The following is a 20,544-nucleotide window of genomic DNA, read 5'->3' as shown; positions in this document are numbered from 1 at the left end:
ATGGATAGGTGGATGGGTGGGTAGGAAGGAGGGAGGGATGGTTGGATGGATTAAGCTAATCCATACATGCCAGGTGGCCAAGAGTCAAAGGATTCTTGCCACAAGAGTTGGCACATTCAGGACATTTCTGATCTAGGCCAAACTAGGTCCTCTTATGGGAGGAGCATAGCTAGACATTTGGAGTAGGGTTCCACACTACTCCCAGTCCCTGACATCAGAGAGGCTCCTGAGGTTTGGGAAGCCATCTTCTACTTTGACCATGAACTACTTAGATGGAAGTGTTCATCTCAAAAAACCATGGACAGAGGGCTTTCCTCTCCATCCCAAGGAACAACCAGTCTACCACACCGAAAAGAGAATGGACACTTAACATGGCATAGGCACTGGTGTCAGGATGCTTCCAGGCAGAACTGTGTTATGGCTTGAGAGCTGTTGAGCAGATATCAGTAACAGACACCAGGGGCTGTCTATCGTTGTCACACTTTATAAATATTACCTAATTACTTAATCCTCACTATCTCCAGGCAGATAGGCAGAGTTTGATCTTCAAGGCCGACTTAGCAACCCTCCTACAGCTTCAGCTTTTCTTTGCTCTCTAGAAAAATCTTCCCTGATGTTGGGTTTGTTTGTGCAGACACTGTGGAGCTGATGAACAGTAATCTGGAAATTAATAAAGGTCAACAACATCCTTCCTCCCAGAGTGACACACATCCCCTCTTCCTAGCTAACCAGAATTCATGGCCCGTGAAGCATGAGGCTCCGAGATGTTCATGTGCATCTCTGTGGAGTCACAGGAGAAATGTAGCTGGGAGGCAGACTATTTATCTTCCCCATCCTTCCCACTGATTATTCCACAAACAAACACACTTTAGTTGAGGCTGTTTTTCTTCAGGTGCAAGGAAGGTGTACAGAACCCTTGGCTTAGGCCACGAGAAACCTCTCCCCTCCCCCGTCCCTGGGGCCTGATAATCAGGCCTCTGTAAAGGCACAGTAATGGGAGCCCTGTGTCGAGTCCTCTGGAAGCATCTTTTTCTCTTGCCTTCCACAGCCAGTGGTGCTCATGGCTGCGGGCTTCACTCCTGGGCCCTCTCTTCCGTGGTTCTGTGATCTGCAAAGCAATGGTCTGAGCGCTTGAAATGAGCATCTTGGCTCTCCCATTTCAAATCTCTGCCTGTGTTGAAAAGGTGCTGCCTACATGTCTGACACTAAATGATAATAGGTATCATCGAGTGCGAAGAGCCCTGCGGTTTCTATGCTCATGGTCTGGTACCAGCAAAGCCTGCCCAGAAGAGAGGAGCCTTCTCAGTGAGGAGTGTACTGACCACGTAAATCCATTGGTTCCAGCAACCAGCTAGAAGCCCATGTGGCTCCTCAGGGTGTGTGGATCCATATGCCAGGGGCAGCCAAGAGACCAAGGGGGCTCAGTCCTTCCCATGTGCTGAATAGGTAATTGCCCCTGGGGTCCACCAGGGGCGCTCCCTGTTCATAGTCTGGTTCCTCTTGGAAGCGGCAGACTTCCTGTTCTCCTCTTGGGACCTCTTGGCCAGGCCTAAGAATGGCTGCTTGAGGCCGGTCCCCAGGTACGGGAGACCCTGGAACCATCCCACTGAGGGCCATCCTAACCAAACGGCCTAACCAAATGGTGCAGATGCCGCATCTGGGGGTTGAAATGAGGTTGGAATCCAAACAGTGGAGCCCATGCCCTGAGCCACAACTGAGATCAAATAAGAGGAATATGTCAAGGGAGAGTCAGAGATTTAATTTTTTTTCTAGATTTTATTTATTAGAGAGTGAGAGAGAGAGAGCACGAGCAGGGGGAGGGACAAAGGGAGAAGCAGACGCCCTGCTGAGCAGGGACCCCCCCCCCCAACATGGGGCTCAATCCCAGGACCCTGGGATCATGACCTGAACCGAAGTCAGGTGGTTAACCGACTGAGCCACCCAGGCGCCCGAGAGGCAGAGATTTAGAGCTAACAAGGTGACTGTTGTGCAGGAGCCAGGATACCTCTTTCAATCCTAGTAGATACCCAGCCTTGGGGATACCTCTTTGTAAGAGAAAAATTATTGTAAGAACCAAATTGAAACACATACGAGCACCCTGACCTAATGAATCACGTCATCTAGAATCAATGGCTAAACCTATCAGTGTGGGTCATTAGTTGATCTCTTGACATAGCTATTGGAACCACTTATAAAGGCAGCTCATGGGATCTTAGATCTTGGGTGGTGTTTAGGTGAAAAAGTCTCACATTGCTGAGGGCAGCTACAGAACTCTAGGTGACTGGGGCATTTCTTGGTAATCACTGAGGCCATGACATCATTTCAGTGGTGGGAAATAGGAGACTCAGCCAGAGAAAACCCAGCTCCAGCACGAGGTCCCTGGGCCTCTGTTCACCCTAGCCTTGTACCCTGGTGTCTGGTACAGACCTCCCCGTGGAGCCCGTGCCCAGGGCAAGGCAGAGGGAGAAGGGAAAAGTTCAGGGGTGCTATCTGGAAAGGATGCTGGGCTCACTTACAGTGGGATGGGTCCACTTTGCCCTGCTGGCAGGAAATCACGGCGTCTTCAACTTGAAAGGGAGGGAAGGCGGCCCTACAGTACAGGGAGTCCAGCCTACCACCGTGTCCAAGAAGCAGCTGTTGTCAAGTGGGGCTGGGAACATGCGTCGTTCTGAACTTGGCCACCTCCCCGAGCGCCGAGCTGAACAATGCTTTTTCCTGCGCAGGACACGGACACCTCCCATGCCTTTAACTCTCAGGAAGAGGGCTCTCACGTAGGAAAAAAAAAGACTCCAAGGAGGTAGGAGAGGTCAGGAAGAGCACAATGTGGGAAAGTCAGAACCGCATGCTTGGAGGACTGGAGAATTGAATTTCTGCTTCAGCCTTCCTGGTCACTGGCCGCTGTAGCTCAGTGCTGAGCATGGGGCTCTGTTACATGCACAGCAGAGACAGCTGATGGGATAAGCATGCTTTCAGATTTGCTGTCTTCCATGGTAATTGCCACACAGAGCATCTAATCCTCAGTTGTTGGCTGAGAAACTGATTGCACACCAAGGCTTATTCATGGGCATGGAGGGGATGCCATTGGGTGGTGTAGAAGAAAAATCCACAGATAGATTAGAAAAACTTACAGTTCTCCCTCCTGCGTAAGGGAAACCCCAGTTCTCAGTTCTGATACTTTCTCCCTGGAGATAGAGCATCAGATCTCACAGATTAGGGGCTCAGTCCCAAAAGATTATGCCCACCCCACTTCAGATGCCAGTCATAAGTAGTAGGTCCCCAGGTTCCCAAAAACTTCTGTCCGACTTGGCTACAAATCACAGGTTCCCACAACCCCCTCTTCAGGTTTGATTAATTTGCTAGAGTACCTCACTTGGGGAAGCACATAATTGTGCTCACCAGTCTATTAAAGCATATGATAAAGGATACAGATGAACAGCCAGATGAAGAGGTACATAGGGAGAGGTCTAGGAGGGTCCCCAGTGTAGGAGTTTCTGTCCCTGTGGAGTTAGGAGCATTCTGTTACTTAGAGATTTACAAGAGTTTCAGGAGCCCTCTGCCAGGGATTGGGGTCCAGAACAAACATTAGAACAAGAGATTCTCCTAGTGCTCTTATTACTCAGAAAATTGCAAGGGTTTTAGGGGCTCTGTGCCAGGAACTGGGGGCAGAGACGAACGTATGTGTTTTCTGTTATCCCATGACCGGATGCTTTAGTTAAGACACCGTAGATTAAAACCTAAAAACAGTTGTCCTTGTGCATGGCAGAATGTGGGGCCACCGTGCACCGGAGTCTCTCCCATCATGAGAAAGTGGCTGTTCAGCAAAGCCTGGCCTTGAGAAAGACCCACCTAGGGATGGACTCTGGCTCCAACACCTCCTGGCTTTGAGACCTAATCTTGGACCCTTTCTCTTCATTCTCTGCTTGCCAGCCATGCTAGTTTTCTTTCCAGTTTTCCAGCTGCAGGGCCTTTGTACAAGCTGGGTTTTTTCTGTCAGATGTATCTAAGCCTCCTTCCTTCCTGTTCACTTGATAAACCTTACTCTTATTCAGATGTCATTTCAAACATCACTCTGCTCAGTAAATCTTTCCTAACCAACCCCCCAAACCTGGGTCAGGGTTCCTCATTAAACCTTTGTACAGGGGCACCTGGGTGGCTCAGTCGGTTAAGCATCTGCCTTCTGTTCAGGTCTCAGGTCCTCATGATCTCAGGTCCTGGGATCGAGCCCTATTGTTGGGCTCCCTGCTCAGCTGGGAGTCTGCTTCTCCCTCTGCCCCTCCCCCCCCCACTTGTGCTCTCTCTCTGTCTCTCTCACACACTCTCTCAAATAAATAAAATCTTTAAAAAAAAAACTCTTTGTAGAGAAACTTAATATTTTTTAAATTACATAATCCTTAGTGCTGGGAGTATTTAAACATTTTGGATGCCATGGACCCCTGCAGCCATCTGGTGAATCCCATAGACTTCTTTTCATATAGATGGTTTTTAGATGCATAAAATAAAGTAAAATAGATTACCACGGAAGCCAATTATCCTTAGACATTATTAAAAAATTTTTAATTGTAATATAGTAATTAATCTGCTTCTTGATGAAGGCATTAAATTTTAAAATCTAGCAGCAGGTCTAATAACCATTGTAATTTTGAAATAATAATGAACATGAAGGAAAATTTGAGATCTTGGCAACAACTGTAATCTACCGGAATATATCTGTGATTCCTTTTGGTGATGTCTCATAGGTCCTGCAAATTACTGCTCCTGCACTTTGTTGCCAGTATTTGAAATGTAAGGCAATACTAAATTTTAGTTAGAGATCAATGAAAATAAAAGTATATTTTTCCCCCATCCATGTTCACAGATTTCTGTGGATTCTATCTAGAGCCCCTAAGAAGCCCTAAGTTAAGAACTCTGTTTTAGGAAGATTAAGTGGCTGATGTGTTTCTCTGGGCTGTAATCTCTAGGAGGTCCAGGACCATGTCAATTTGTGTTCCCCCTTATTCCTAGTTCCTGGTCAGCATCCTGGTACCTAGCAGGTGCTCAATAAATACTTAACCATAGCAACTCTTTATAGCACAATTCCTATACGTCAGTCAGAATGTGCTTGCGCGTTTCATTCATTTATCCTGAAAGTTTTACCCAAGCTTTATCCAAGACCATACAGCTGGTATGTCCAGAACCAAAGCAGTCTGCCTCCAAAGTGAAAAAGTGAATGGATGACCCTCCTGGATCTCTGACTCTACAACAGGGGTAATGGTGGAGCCAGGAGCCCGAGAGAATTAACAGAGGGGATTTCACGACACGGTTTGTGACATGCACTAACTCAGCCCAGGGCCAGGCTCATCAGATAGGACTCATTACTATTGCAACGTCAGCACGGAACAGTGCAGAGTAAAGGCCTTGGGAGTGGGCACCCTGCACCACCCCACGTATTTCCAGCATCCCCGTGATGGTTTGGGGTACCACATGCTTAGACTGTATTTCTGATAGGGAGAATGGTGATAGGGCTCCATCCATCCAGGGCCTCAAAGGAGTTGGAGGCTGCTCTGGAAATTGTCTAGAGACCCTTATAATCTCCTCTGTCATTGAGAACAGAGAGGATGGGGAAGACTTAGAGCAGAAGGAGGCTTGTGGTAGCCATGTGTCGTACCTGTTTGGGGCCGGTTTCACCTTTGAAACCTCTGAGTAACACTCCTGACATTTTTATTACCATCTTGCAGATAGGAAAACCGATGTGTGAATAGAACACTCGTGACCTTCCCATGGCTCACCGGCCACCCACTCTGGTTTAGAGTGAAACAGATTGGGTTCTAGTCCGGAACCCCCCTCCCTCTCTGTCATTGGCCCAGCATTGTGACTTGGGCTCCCTGAACCCCATATCCTCATCATCTTTAAAGAGAATAATTGAACCCACCCCTCGGATTTATTTATGCGTGCATGGATTATCTGAGATAAGTGCACGGAGCCTGGCCCTCGGCGTGTGCTTGGCAGCCAGCAGCTCCAGATGGACATTATTCAGATGTCATAAAAACCCAAAAGGCCGGAGCTGAGGCCCGGCTTTGATGTCCCCCTTCCTGGTTCCGGCACCGTCGTCCCTGTGCGGCTTCCCTTTTGTGAGCTCTTGGCCAGGGATGGGGGGGTGACACCCCAGAGCACCGGGATTCCAAGTTTGAAGTCCTACATGGTCTGCTTGGGGGGATTTCGTGTTTACCGAGGCCTCTTTGATTCAGCCCTTCAGAAAGAAAAATCCTTCCCTGAGGCCATTTCTTTGGAAATTTCCCCTACAGGACTACATGTTCAAGGGTTCTTGAGCTGAGCCGGGAGGAGAAAGAAGTGACAGGCGTTTAAGCTGTCTGAGGCGAGGCTCCGTGGCTCCAGGCCACTTGAGTGCGTCTCTTCTGCTCCAAGAGGAGATAGTGTTACTGCCCCCTCTCCCTGCCAGGCAGGGCCCTCGGACACCCACCCTGTGTGGTAGATGATGTCACAGATTCCCCCTTCCCCGGCCCCCTGGCCCAGGCACGGTGTGATTGCCGGTGAAAGCATTGTGAAATCATGAGTCTGCACCAAGTTGCTGTGTTGGAGCAGCGCTGGCCCCTTGACTCCTGATCAGGAATCAGCCTGTTGCCTCCCTGGGACACTCGGGCTGTGGGGTGCAGGGAGGAGACCCTTCAATAGTTGAAGGCACTTGCAAGTTACTGGGGACTTTGAAACAGAGCCCATCACATCAGTTTATCTACCCCCCAAGAAGGAAGAGGGGTAGGGGTGGGGCTGGGGGGGAAACGACCCTTTTCTAAGAACCACTGAGAAAAGATCCTTGACATTGATTTAGAATCAGAGGACCTTAGGCGCGCTGCTAGAAGCCTCTTCATTATTTAACAAAGCCTGGGCTCATAATTAAAGGTGGTTCAGAATGAAGGCAGAAATTCTCAGCGCTGGTACCAAGCATCGTCTGAGATGCCTGTGTAAAGCCATCAGACCCCGGTGAGAAGGTAATCAGGCCCCTGAGAAGGGGAAGGCTGATGTCAGGAACACCTCGCAGGGGAATATTTGTTTAGAGAGCCAGCTGTGGCACTCCCGCATGGTTAAAAGGCTTCGATTGTGTGTAAAAGATGACTGGCCCACTCCCTGGGTTCTGTGCAGCTTGCCGTGGTCATTGTCAAGGGTATTGGACACCTGTTGGATGCCTAAGACAGGGCTCCTGGTGCTCGTTTTAGACCAGCGGAAAACTCAGCTGACCTTGGGGGCTGGGCAGCTGTGGGTGACGTGGGCCGGGCAGAGGCAATGGGGAGTGGTGGGGACTGTGGCAAAAGTGAGCACCCCCCCACACACACACACACCCACTCTGAAAGGGAGGCTGCTTTGCTGCTTCATATAGATGCAGGCCCAATTTAAAAATCCAGCTGTATATGTAAAATATGCCTTTTTTTTTTTTAAACACTGTGTGGGCCCAGTGGCTTATCCCTGTAATTGCCACTGGGCCTGAGCCTCACAGATTCTTGTTCAGCCCCACTATTCTCTATAATCCTCACCCCAGCCCTGTGAGGAGGATTTTGCCAGGTATCAGCCACCCATTTTATAGATAAGAACACAGGGGTGCGTTGGAGCCCATGCTTTGTTATACCAGCTTTTCCAAACTGTTCCACAAAATTCCTCAATGCTCTGTTTTATATTTTGCACTTTAAGGGAGGTTTTTGGGAAAGAGATTCGATCACTGAAAAGGCGAGCAAAACTTGGAACTACGGAGCACAGGAATGTGCTGTCTGCTTATGTGCCTGTTGTTTGGAGGGCATCTGGTCACCTCACATCCCCCAGCCACTGGGTGTACTGGGAGTTTTGTCATCTCTGTAGACTGAATGTTTTTTCTGACTGGCAAACATCCCTTTGCCGGAAGATGTCAGTTAAAGCCTGGGGGACAGGATCTTCACAGAAATTTGAGGCTCCTGAAGGTGACCCCACGGGTGGACTGTGTGGCACTAATTCTGTAGATGGGAACTTTATCAGTGGTCCTGACTGAAGCGCTAAATACCTTCCCTCGTTCTGTGAATGAAATTTGAGGCCCTGCTGAGGGCACGAGTGTTGGAGAGTGTGGTATCTGCCCTGGAGGTGCCTACAGCCCCGTCACAGAGACAGAGAGGTGGGCTGCTGATGGGGACACGCATGATGGGCAGGTTGAAGTGGGGAGCTCTGGAAGCACAGAGATGGCAGAGGGGAAGCGTGAGGCTGAATTCACACCTTCAGGGAGGCCGGGTCGGGGTGGGGGGTTGCTGACCAGAGAGAAGGGGGGAGGAAAATGGCCATCGTGGAGGGGGTGATGGCACACAGGCCCTGTGCAGCAGGGGAATCAGGCACTTAGTCCGTCCGCCCAACATGCCATTCCTTCAGCCACAATGGTACTGAGGGCCAGCTCTGTGCCAGGCTCTGTTGTAAACACCAGGGATAATGTGGCAGGCAAGACAGAAGAGGTACCAGCCTCGTGGAGTTTGCATTCTAGTGGGCAGCTCGATTATTTATTACAGGTAATCAGTGAAGTCAGTAATACAATTCCACATAGTAGTAAGTGCTAGGGAAGAGTCTCAGCTCTGTGGAGGAGTGGGCCTCTCAGGCTGCATGGAGGGGCAGAATCCAGTGCCAAGAATGCAAATGCAGGTGGCAAACATGCTTCAGATAAAAGTTTGGCCTCCTTTTATCTTCCATCAGGGATCAGCAGACCACTGACCCATGGGCCAACTTGACCACAACCTTCTGTACCACCATGAGCTAGGAATAATTGTTTTATTTTAAACAGTTAAAAAAAAACAATCAGGGGCGCCTGGGTGGCTCAGTTGGTTGAGCGACTGCCTTCGGCTCAGGTCATGATCCTGGAGTCCCGGGATCGAGTCCCGCATCGGGCTCCCTGCTCGGCAGGGAGTCTGCTTCTCCCTCGGACCCTCCCCCCTCTCATGTGCTCTCTTTCTCATTCTCTCTCTCTCAAATAAATAAATAAAATCTTTAAAAAAAAAAAAAACAATCAAAAGATTTCCCAACACATGAAAACCCATGTGTGAACTACGTTTTTTAGGTTTAAATAAATTGAATAAAAAATGACTATTATAGATGACTTGGTATCTAAATAGTAGCTGTGCAAGTAAACATAAAAGAAAAAAGAAAATCATATGAAATTGGAAGGTAGTGTCCATGAATAAAGTTTTACTGGTATGCAGCCGTGTTCATTCCTATACATACTGCCTGAGCTGGTTTTGCACTTCAAAGACTGAGTACGTAGTCTGGGACAAGCGTGGACCTTTGGAGACCCCTCAGTTACTGAATTTCAATCCCAGTAGATGGTCTCCTGAGAGGCCAGACCTGCCTCTTTTGTGAGCTTCACTCAGTATTTTCTAGTACATTGTTATATACCTGAAACAATGTAACATGGTATGTCAATTCTACTCAAATAAAAATAAACAGTTGTTTTTGTTTTTTTTTTTTACAAACGTCCTATGGGACAGAGATTCTCCCTAGTTGTCATGTGATCCACAGATTCTCCAAAATGATAATCTCAGCGTTTAAAAAGTTAAGTGCTAGTTTCAAATAAAAGTCTTCAATTTTAAATATATATATATATATATATATATTTTTTTCTTCTTCTAGTTCATTAACAATGGAGTTCTGTACCTCTATACCTTCATTCAAAACAGTGATGCCAACCTCTCTTTATTGACAAGGACATATTTTCATGATTTATTGGGTAAAACACAACAACAGTGTAACAACTATAATGTAAAACCATATCCCATTTACATAAAATTGTATGTGTGTGCTTTTCCATGTGTATGAATAGATACCTAAATAGGAGATCACCAGAAAGTGAACAGTGGTCATCTCTAGATTCTGGGATTTTGGATGATTTTTTTTAAGCTCTCTTCTTTTTTTTGTATTACTTGGGTTTCTTTTTAAAAACATTAACATGAATCATCTTAATCAAAAGGAAAACCGAGCTATTTTAATTTCAAAGAATAAATAAGAAGAATGGTTGCATCCGCATGTGGGTGATAGAATTATTTATGTGGTTATGATGTAACTTTTGGAGATATATGCATTCCCATACAGCTCACCACTTATTGGAGCAGAGGAGTGATGTCTTCAGACTAAGGGAGATTAAATAAGAACATGGTAGGATGTGAGAAGAGAGGTAGAAATCAGGAAATCTGACACGGTCATCATTGTGAGGGATGGAAGCTTTCCAATATATGAATCTCCTTGGTTCATTATTGGCACCTGGAAAGATGGGGTGTAGATCTTTTCCTGATTCTTGCCCGCCCCACACCGCCACATGCTGGGTCTTGAGAAACTACCAGCCACTTAGTAAATTGGGGTATTTAAAAGTGGTATGTTAGCACCACCTAGTGTCCTCACGTTGTCATTACACCCCCGCGTCTCGCTGGAAGCCTCCCTTCAGATTCCCTGTTTGATGTCCCTGCTCTGGTGGCATTTGCGCGAAGCCTCCGGGGGTTCTGCAGGGCAGTGGGCATGTCTCATTAATTTATTTCTTCCTTCCTGTCTCAGTCACACAAAGCGAATCTCTCCGGCTGAAGCGTGATTTGGCAGTTGAAGAGCAAAAGGATGCCTCCCTGTCAAAATCAATCTCCGCTTGTCTCCAGCAGCCAGGTCCTTAAAGCTGGGCCCATGATTCTGTGGCAGGAAAGCCATCCTGCTACACTGGGCAGCCTTGGGCTTGGGGCTCTTGGTTAGAAAATACGGGAGTCTGGCTCGCAGTGGGCTGCTTGCCATGTAATTGATCTTCTGGGAGATGCCAGAACCCAGCCATGGTCCCCTGACCCACGTCCTCCAGTGATGCTCACCTCCTGCACCCCAAACCTGAGCGTGGTCGTCACTGCCCCCCTCTCCCTCACACACTTCCTAGTCCAGCATCACTCGGCCTCTCTCGGCTTTCCTCTGTCTGCTCTGGAACCCGCTGTTCTCGTACCCTCTCTCTGGTCTGCAAGGCTGACGCCCTGCAGCACCTCTTCCCCACCCCCCTCCTTCACTCCTGGCTCCTCCACGTTCTGCTACCTGGAGGTGGAAGCTCAAGGGATCTTGAAAAGTGCAAACCTGCTTGCATTGTTCTCTGGTTCAGTTCTTTCTAGTGGCTTCTCAGTGCTCATAGGATAAAAACCAGACTTTGCATCTAGGGTGTGAGGCCTCTCACTCCAGCTGCACCAGTCACTGCTTGCCTCTTGCCTTGTTCTCTGGGCCCGGATCCAGCCCTGCTGGCTTCCTTCTGGCCCCTCAGGCCTTCTCCCTGCTGTAGTCCCTCGACCTGCCCTCTCATCCTCCCCCCCTTTCACCTCCACTCACCTGTCAGCTCTCGGGCAGATGTGCCTTCCTCAGGGGAGTGGCTCGCAAAGCCTGAGTCAGATCCTCCCCTGATGTGCTTGGAAAACACCACATACCTCTCCTCACGTCCGTCCATTCTGTCCAGGTGTGTAATACCAGCTGCCCCTGTCATTCTTTGCTGAATCCCCATCTCCCCTTCCTTTAGACCAGTGGTTCTCAGCTGGGGGCGACTGGCTTTCCAGGGGACATCTGGCATTATCCGGGGACATTTTTGGTTGTCATAACTCAGGTAGGGAGTGCTCCTGGTATCTACTGGGTAGAGAGCAGGGATGCTGCTAAACATCCTACAGTGTACACGACAGCCCCCCAAGAACAAGGGATTGTCTGGCCCAAGGTCAGTAATGCTGAGGCTCAGAAACCCTGCTGTTAGATTCTAAGCCCCCTGGAGGCAGGAATGATGGCCAGTGGGAAGGAACACATTTGAAGGCCTATGTCACACTATTAAAGGACAGCTTGATAGTGTTGACCCTTGAATGGCCTTGTCTGTCGATAGATGGAGAACCACCTCCCTCCAAACCTGCCAGCCACAAGGGGCAAAAAGGAGAATTTGCCTGGCTTTTCCTCAGGCCCCTCATCAGGACGAAGTACTGCCAGTTCAGAGGAAAATCATCGCTGTTTTTGTGTCTTTGCTTTAAAATTCTTTAAGGTCTCATTTTAAATTATATTTGTTTATACTCTGAACTATTTACAGCCAAATTACATCTACAATTTCAGTTTATTGGAATACCCCCCAAATCAAATGGCCTGGCTTCTTCAAATAAGTCACCATGGAAAGAAAAAGGCCGGGGGACTCTAGTAGATTTGAAGAGGCTAAGGTGTTGTGACAACTAAATACAACATGAGGTTGGGGGGGAGGGGGATGGCTAGAAATAATCACTGCACACTGTTAGGTAAATTTGAATATGGACTATATATCAGATATTATTTTTTTAAAGATTTATTTATTTATTTATTTGAGATACCAGGAGGGGCAGAAGGAGAGAGAGAGAGAGAAATCTCAATCAGACTCCCTGCTGAGCAGGGAGCACCACACAGGGCTCGATCCCATGACCCTGAGATCATGACCTGAGCCGAAACCAAGCTACTGCACCACCCAGGCGCCCCTCAGATCGTATTATTGAATTAATGTTTATTTTCTTAGGTATGATAACGCTATTATGGTTATTGTCTTAGCTCAGGCTGCTACAACAAACGACCATAGCCTGGGTGGTTTATAAACAACAGAAATCTTTGTTCTCATGGTCCCGGAGACCAACAAGTGCAAGATAAGACACGGGCAGATTTGCTGTCTGGTGAGAGCCCGCTTCCTGGTTCATAGACGGCTGTCTGCTGGTGGGGTGAAGGGGTGAAGGGGTTCTCTGGGGTCTCTTATAAAAACACAAATCCCCTTCATAATGAGGGCTTCACCCTCATGACTCAGTTCCCTCCCAAAGGCCCCACCTTCAAATATCATGACATGAGGGATGAGGCTTCAGATATGAATTTGGGGAGGGGAATGCAAGTGTGCAGTGCAATGCAATTATAGAAGAGAATGGCCTTAGTCTGAGGGGATGCAGGCCCGAGTATTAAGAAGTGACGTGTCAGCATGTTTGCCACTTGCTTTCTGTGATTTTGCAGGAAAACAATGTGTGTGTGTGTGTGTGTGTGTGTGTGTGTGAGAGAGAGAGAGAGAGAGAGAGAGCGGGAGGGAGGGAGGGAGGGAGAACACAGAGGTGCAAACTTAGCAGGAGGTGAATCTGGGTGGAAGGAGTTCGGCTCTTTCCGGTACTGCTGCGCCAGCCCTCGGAGGGTGGAATGTGTATGAACTCCGGGGCGGAGGATGGACTCGGGTGCTGTGCCCGGAGTCCCTGAGCGTGGCCGTGTGCTGTCTTCAGTTTGCAGCTCTCCGCCCATCCACATGAAGGTGCAGCCTCTGAACCAGACGGCGCTGCAGGTGTCGTGGAGCCAGCCGGAGACCATCTACCACCCGCCCATCATGAACTACATGATCTCCTACAGCTGGACCAAGAACGAGGACGAGAAGGAGAAGACGTTCACGAAGGACAGCGACAAGGACTTGGTAAAAGCTCCCTGTTGTGTTCAGGACGGCGAGGGCAGCTCGGAGAGGGGCCCCTGCGCCCGCGCGGGGTGCGTTCTCTGTGTCGGCGACGCTCCCGCCGCCCGCGGAGGGCGCCCCCGCCTGGGCTGTGCGCCGCGGTGCAGCGGCTGCCGACGGGGCCCGTGGCCCGAGCTCCCCCCCCCACCCCCCCGCGGTCCCAGGGCTCCGTCCACCCTTACCTCGCTGCCTAACTACACCACCAGGAAAAGCTAGGTCATTTCTTTGGAATCAGGCTCTTCACAACGGACTGCTTGTTCTTTCATTGGAAAAACCACTAGCAGCAACAGAGAGCTTCCACGAAGCGCTTTTTAGCGGATCCGGTTATTGTAAATATTAAATGAGCTATGCAAACGCAGGACAGGTCCTAGCTCTCAGTGAGTGCTAGATAAAGGCAGGCTATTATTACTAGACTTCTTCTTCCTCCTCCTCCCCCTTGTCTGCTGCCACTACAATCACCCTCACCAGACAGCTGTCCACCGTCCCCGCCACTCCCGTACTCCATCAGCCTTACACGGAACCGTTCCACGGAGGAGCCCTGTGACGACCATGTGACTTTTAATCACTGTTCTCAGGCTCTCAGACCCTAGACTCTCTGACCTCACTTCGAGCTGTCCACGCCCAATTCAGCTTCTCATGTGAGCATTTACATCTATGTTTAATGGCCAGCACCCAACGGGGCCCTTCCGAACAGATGTTTGCAGATGCTGTCTTCGCGGCTGGAAAAGCAAACACTCCCAGCAAGCACGAGGCTGAAGTCTTTGCCTAGAAACTCAAAGTGACACATTTAGGTTTGAAAGCCTTGCACTTATTGTTAATCAAAAAAAGGCTCTGGCGTAATGAAACCGTAATTGTATGTGCGTATGAAAAATGCAGTAGCACCAAGTGGGGTTCTTAATGACAGTTATCACCTTTTTTTTTTCTTCCCAATCCAGAGTCCCCAGGGCCCATTCAATCAGTTATGGAATAATACTTTTCATATTCTTTTAGATGAAGATTCCTTTACTTCATTTCCATTTATATTTTCAATTTCCCCACTAGACATTATTATCTGGGTCACATTAGGGAATGATGAGTTTCATGAAATCAGAGAGAAATCTATTGAAAGGCACCCAAGGTTATGATGTGTTCTAACCTTTCTCTTGTCACTACTGGAAGTCCATAAGGGATTTTTCTCTTTCTGGAGTAAAGATGACTTACATTAATCAGCAGAAACTTGTCTAGGTGCTTATGCGGTTTCTTGTTCTAAGTGGAAAATAATTAAACACACAAAGATAAATAGATACTGGCTGGGAGTGAATTCTAATAAACCCTTGCATAGATGGAGCAAAGATTTTGCTCCGAATGAAGACAGAACAGGGGTCAGAGGTTTAGAGAATGAGGCATAAATTAGTTTCAGACAAAGGGAGAGGTGGTGAGAAAAACATGCTTTGACAGCAAGTTCTTTTTTATCAGAATTTTCTAAGGGTGGTTATTTTCTTTGGGGACGCACAAAATGAATTTCCTTAATTCCTCAAGAAGTCAAGAGTGCTGACTTGTGGCAACAAAGCTGTTCTCTAACTGAACGGTGGCGGTGGCTCAGAAACCTAAACGTAACACTCAACGTTCGTGAAGCCTTTTCCAGCTTGCGCCCTTCTTTCTCGTGGCCTGGCTACACACCTGTGGGGTGTGGGGCAGGTGTTATTACCTGCCTTTCCCAAAAGGAAGAAATGAGTCTTCGAGTGAAGTAACTTTACCCCAACCCAGTGCCGTCCCCAGGAAGCCATTCGTGAGGCCACGAATGTAGTGTAGTCAGTCACATTGGTGCACCTGTTCAGAGCGTTTCACTAGCCATGTCGGGGAAACCCACTCAGCCGTTAAGCTCCCAGAGTTGCTTTCCGTACTTGGCCCAGAATATACGTTTCAGTGACAGGTCAGTTCCTCCATTAGGCAGTCTTTGAAAATCAGTTCCTTTTGTTGTGTGTTGTTTCAGGAAGCAAGGGCTGCTTGCTTTTTAGGAATTTTCCATTTTCTCCTTTTCAGAGGCTCTTGGAATAAAGCTTTGAGGAGTGGGGACCTGGATTTGGCTGATGATGCTTGACAGGGATTGGCAAACCATTTTTTAGAAAGAGCCAGATAGTAAAATTTGGGGGCTTTCGAGGCCATAAGGTCTTTATGGCAGCTACTCAACTCTGCCATTGTGGGGTGAAAGCTGCCACAGACAACATGTAAATGAATGGGTGTGGCTGTGTGCTAATAAAACTTTATTTATAAAAACAGATAGTGGGCTGGATTTGGCCCGTGGGCTGTAGCTTGCTAACCTCTAGACCGGGGGCATTCTTTCTTTCGTGTGGTGTGGAATACTTGTGAACTAGCTTTGCATGGCCTATGTTACGGAGCACTCACAAGAACCCTGTGAGGTCGCTGCTACTCTTCCCATTTAACAATTGAAGCTGGCAGAGGCCGAAAGACATTGAGCAACTGGCTTGGAATCACGCCGCTAGTGAGTGATGTGACAAAGGTAGATCTCGTGACATCTGGCCTCTAGTCAGGTGATCTCTCCTGGCATCGTGCCCCATATTATCCATTAGTCAAGGTACAAAGAGGCCTTTGAACTGCAAAGAAACCTACGCACCAAGATTTTGTTATTGATATTAAGAGCTCTGCATGGTTCTGAAAATTCAGTATATTGATAATTCTAGAGACTGTCTAGGGTCAATAATGATAGTTTATAACTACACAAAAGGTATGGCCGTTAAGGAAGAAGTCCAAGTTTGGTGAGTGGAAAGAAGGCTGGAGACATGTTCCAAACCACAGTCAAGAGTGAGTCAAGCCTGATTTTGTTACATCTGTTACCCTGCACATGTCAGTGTTGAAAACAGACTCCCAGCCAGTTATTTCTGAACTTCCTTCCCTTTCAAAGTAAGCCTTTGGTCAGTAGGAAAGTATCATGGCTCTCAAGCTTGGCCATGGGACCCAGAAACCTAAAAGGAATACTTCACCTGATTTTAGGTTCGGCTTCAGAAGGTAAAGTGTGCAGCGGCCTTCAAAACCAACTCACTGCCTTTTCTTTCTTCACCTGCAGAAGGCCACCATTAGCCACGTGTCACCTGATAGCCTTTACCTGTTCCGAGTCCAGGCCGTGTGTCGGAATGACATGCGCAGTGACTTCAGCCAGACGATGCTCTTTCAAGGTAAGGCCGGTTCCCTTCTTTCTGGCCCTGAGTGGCCCTGCGCCCCTCCTTCTTTATGCTGCTTTATCTTTTTTCCTGTTAAGGGACTGGGACCAAAAAAAAGTAAATAAATAAGGCTGGCCTAAGAATCAGGGTGGAGTTTTAAATCCCACCTGAAATGCCTCAGGAATTTAGGTCTGTCTTTTAGGTTGAAGGTTTCATAGGCCAGAAGAGGGGGGAGAAGAGCAAAGTGTTGATTATTTATTTTACTATTGATATTTTTCCAACTATGAGGAACCAACCAAGTATTTTTCTAACACTGTCATCACAAAATTGCCTCCCAGTCATGTTGTAGCATATCATCTTTGGATTTCTAGCCTGATTCAGTTAGCTGTTCTCTTAAGAACTAGAGCCCAAACATACGGCACACTCTTCTAGCTCATAAGCCACACAAATGAGCCCCTGCTTGCAGGATGCTTCTTGAGAAATAGATGCATGTATCTGCTGATATAGGGTCTAGTGGAAATTTCCAGGGCCAGGACTAGGGTGAGGCAAGAGAAGCATTTACTTTGGTGCAAAATTTAAGAGTGCACCAAAAAACTCAGTCATCAAGATATATTTTAATGAAAAAAATTTTAGAAGCAAAATCAGTAAAAAAAAAAAAAAAAAAGTTTGTGGACAAAATACCCAAATTCTTTTTTTTTAAGATTTTATTTATTTATTTGACAGAGAGAGAGAGCACAAGCAGGGGGTGCGGCAGGCAGAGGGAGAGGGAGAAGCAGACTCACTGCTGAGCAGCGAGCCCGATGCGGGACTCGATCCCAGGACCCCGGGATCATGACCCGAGCCAAAGGCAGTCGCTTAACCAACTGAGCCACCCAGGCGCCCCAAAAATACCCAAATCCTAAATAAAGATAGGATCCACTCTGTCACACTTGTCCCAAGCTAATCCCAACCCCGGTTCCACTGAAACTTTATTTACAAAAATAAGCAGCCGGGCTGTGGACCCTAGTTTGCTGACCTGGTTTGGCGACAAGCATCAAGACCAGCATTGGGGGGGAGGGGGCAGGGCATTGGGCCCTGCTCTGCCAGCCTGAGGTCCTCTCTGATAAGGTCCTTTCCTTCCGGGATCTCCAAGTTCAGAGAAACCTCCACACCAAACTAGTGGTTCTTAATCTTTTTGAGTCACATATCTGATGAGGGCATTGGACCTTTTCCATAGAAAACACCAGAATTTTGCATACAACTTGGGGGGCCCCATGAAGCCCATGGTCTGTGGACCAGCAGCATCAGCATCATCTGGAAGTCTGTGAGAAATGCACATTTCTGGGCCCTTCCCAGAACAATTGCCTCAGAACCTCTGAGGGTGGGGCCGGGAATCTGAGTTCTAACCAGATGGCCCAGGTAACTGGCCTGCCCAGTGAGAACAGAAATGCTGGTCCAGAGCTGGGGCCCCGCAGTGGGGTCCCCAGGTTTGAGTCTGGCTGCCACTCAGCGCTGGTGGGACTCAGAGAATGTTTATAAGTTTCTCCAAGTTACAGTGTCCCGGTCTGAAAAGTGGTAATAGTAACAGTACCCACCTCACAGGAGCCTTGTGGGAATGACATGCAGAGCGCCTGGTACCATCCATAAATAGCCCCTCAGTATTCGGTTTGATCTAAAAAATAATAAATGATGAACCCGTCAAGAAGCCCTCCAGCCTTCGATTCCCTGTGAGGATCCCTTCTAGCTTTATAGTTTGGCCTTTAACTGTTCTTTGCTCATGTTCACATTATGTCACCTTTCCTTTTAAACTAATTGAAATGAGCATGGCTGAATTTTTTGCCCACATAAATCACGCTTGCTACGTCCACCTGTGCCTTGAGTGTCTTGGAGGCTCTGGCCGCGCTGAGGAGGGTCCAGTGGGCCGGAGCCAGGTCTCTGCCGGCCCAGGGGAGAGAGAATGGGAGGCCACCATGGGAGCTTGCTGAGGCTGGGGCCCTGGAACTTTGGACACATAAATCATGATTAAGCCTCCCGTGTGCTCCGACCGAGAACCTGGGCTCTGCAGAATGCCTTTCCTGATTAATAGGCCCCCGAGCTTGCTGGCTTCTGCGTGGACTTTGAAAAATTAAATGTTTGTAATGTAATGTAATTCAAAAAGGCCTTGTCAGCTATAAATTCCAAGCATGGAATATTTAAAATGTCTCATCACAGAGACTTGTTGAAATTGGCCAGTGTCTCCTTTGTGTACGGACTCACTTTGTTCAGAGGTGGATGTGAGTTGACTCATTTTATATATTGGTGTTTGTCCCTATGTGTTGACAGAGGGGCATGATCCTCCACTCCTCCCCGTGGTAGCTTTCGTGTCTTCCCTACAGCAGCCAGCAGCCAATGTACCAGCTAAACCTTTGGGTAGGCTTGCACACCTCCTGTTGGGAGCCAAGTATGCATTTTTTTTTTAAAGATTTTATTTATTTTTGCGAGAGAGAGAGCATGAACCGGGGAGGGAGGGGAAGAGGGAGAAGCAGGCTTCCCGCAGAGCAGGGAGCCTGATGTGGGGCTCGATCCCAGGACCCTGGGATCATGACCTGAGCCAAAGGCAGATGCTTAACTGACTGAGCCACCCAGGTGCCCCCAAGTATGCATTTTTGAGAAGTAGGGCCCAGTGTACAACACTGAGCAACAATTAGGATTTAAGTCTTAAAAGGGAAGAGGAAAAGCATAGAGAATTTCACAAAAGCCTTGCTCAGAATAATTGGGTTTCCCAGTGATGAAATTTACATGTGGTTTGGGAGCATGAGGAAGCCAGGTAGACTCTTCACATTGTAATAAACATAACACTATTTATATTCTGTATAACATAATAAATGTTATCTATTTGCCTCAGTGTGGTAAATATAATAACAGTAATAATAGCAAGTGGTATCTGCAGAATGGCTCACAGTTACATTTTCCCATTAGTTATGTCATCTGATCCCGTGGCAGCTTGAAATGTACCTGTTATTTTACAGATGGAGAAATGATTTTCTAGGCAGTCAAGTAACTTGCAGGAGAAATTACTTGGCTACTAAGAGGGGTCTGAATTTCTTATTCCAAAGCCCAATCATTTTTACACAGCAACAGACCACCCCTAAAGAGTAAATATTACCCTGTAACCCCAGTAACTCAACAAAATGAACGAAAAGATTGATGGCGTGTTCAAAGCCTGTCTGCAGTTCTCAATGGTCTTGGAAAATCGTGGTTCTGGAGCTTTCTCTTTGAGCCACGGACTCATCAGGCAGCCTGAAGCCAACGGATCCTCTCTTAGCATGGCTTAAAATAAATAAGCAAAATACATAGGAAAGGGAACCAATTATATCCAAATACAGTTGTCAAAATATTTTAAACAAACAAATTTGGATGTAGTCATATATGCTTTTTTTTTTTTTATTAAAGCATTGAATGACAAGCAGTAGGTCTGTTGGCTACTGTGATTTCTGAGTAGTGATGAACATAAATGATGCTCCAAACTAGCTATGACAATTAGAAGGCAGTGTAAAAATATCTGACTTAGGTCAGAGACAAAGCCACTGGTCCCGCTAGTGTGGCTGAGATTTGTTGCCTGCTTTCATGGTGGAAGGAAACACTACATGTCAGTGAGAGCTTAGTGGGAAGGCAGATGCCTTTTCTCCCCCGTCCCTGGATCCCATTAGGCCCGTGGGTACCAGGTTCAGCGCTTTGGATCTGAATGGTCCTGGAGAAACGTCCTAGTCACCCCGGCTTGAACCAGGCAAGAGCTGTTCGCTCCCAAGGCTGCTGTGTTTGACCTGGTTGTCCTGACTTCTAGATGGGCCTTTTCTGCACGTCCGTCTCTTCATACATTGGACTTCACAACTGTGCAAAATGAATGTATCATTAGGTCGGGGGTTGCAGACTGCCATGCCCCTGGGGCCGTACAGGGAGCCTGTA

General features: G+C 47.7%; 1 protein-coding gene across 3 annotated transcripts in view; it reads left to right on the top strand.

The window, feature by feature from the left end:
• Positions 1-20,544, top strand: part of PTPRG (protein tyrosine phosphatase receptor type G) — a 689,740-nt gene that overhangs the window by 568,010 nt on the left and 101,186 nt on the right. For all 3 annotated transcript variants that reach the window (XM_078076474.1, XM_078076466.1, XM_078076463.1), the window contains exons 9-10: positions 13,242-13,426; positions 16,527-16,635. In XM_078076474.1, coding sequence (XP_077932600.1) covers positions 13,242-13,426; positions 16,527-16,635 — 294 coding nt within the window. The remainder of the gene's footprint in view (positions 1-13,241; positions 13,427-16,526; positions 16,636-20,544) is intronic.

This window comes from Halichoerus grypus, chromosome 1, assembly GCF_964656455.1.
Source record: "Halichoerus grypus chromosome 1, mHalGry1.hap1.1, whole genome shotgun sequence".
Lineage (NCBI taxonomy): Eukaryota > Metazoa > Chordata > Mammalia > Carnivora > Phocidae > Halichoerus > Halichoerus grypus.
Note: the sequence above shows the minus strand (reverse complement) of the source record. Positions and strands in the feature narration are given on the sequence as shown.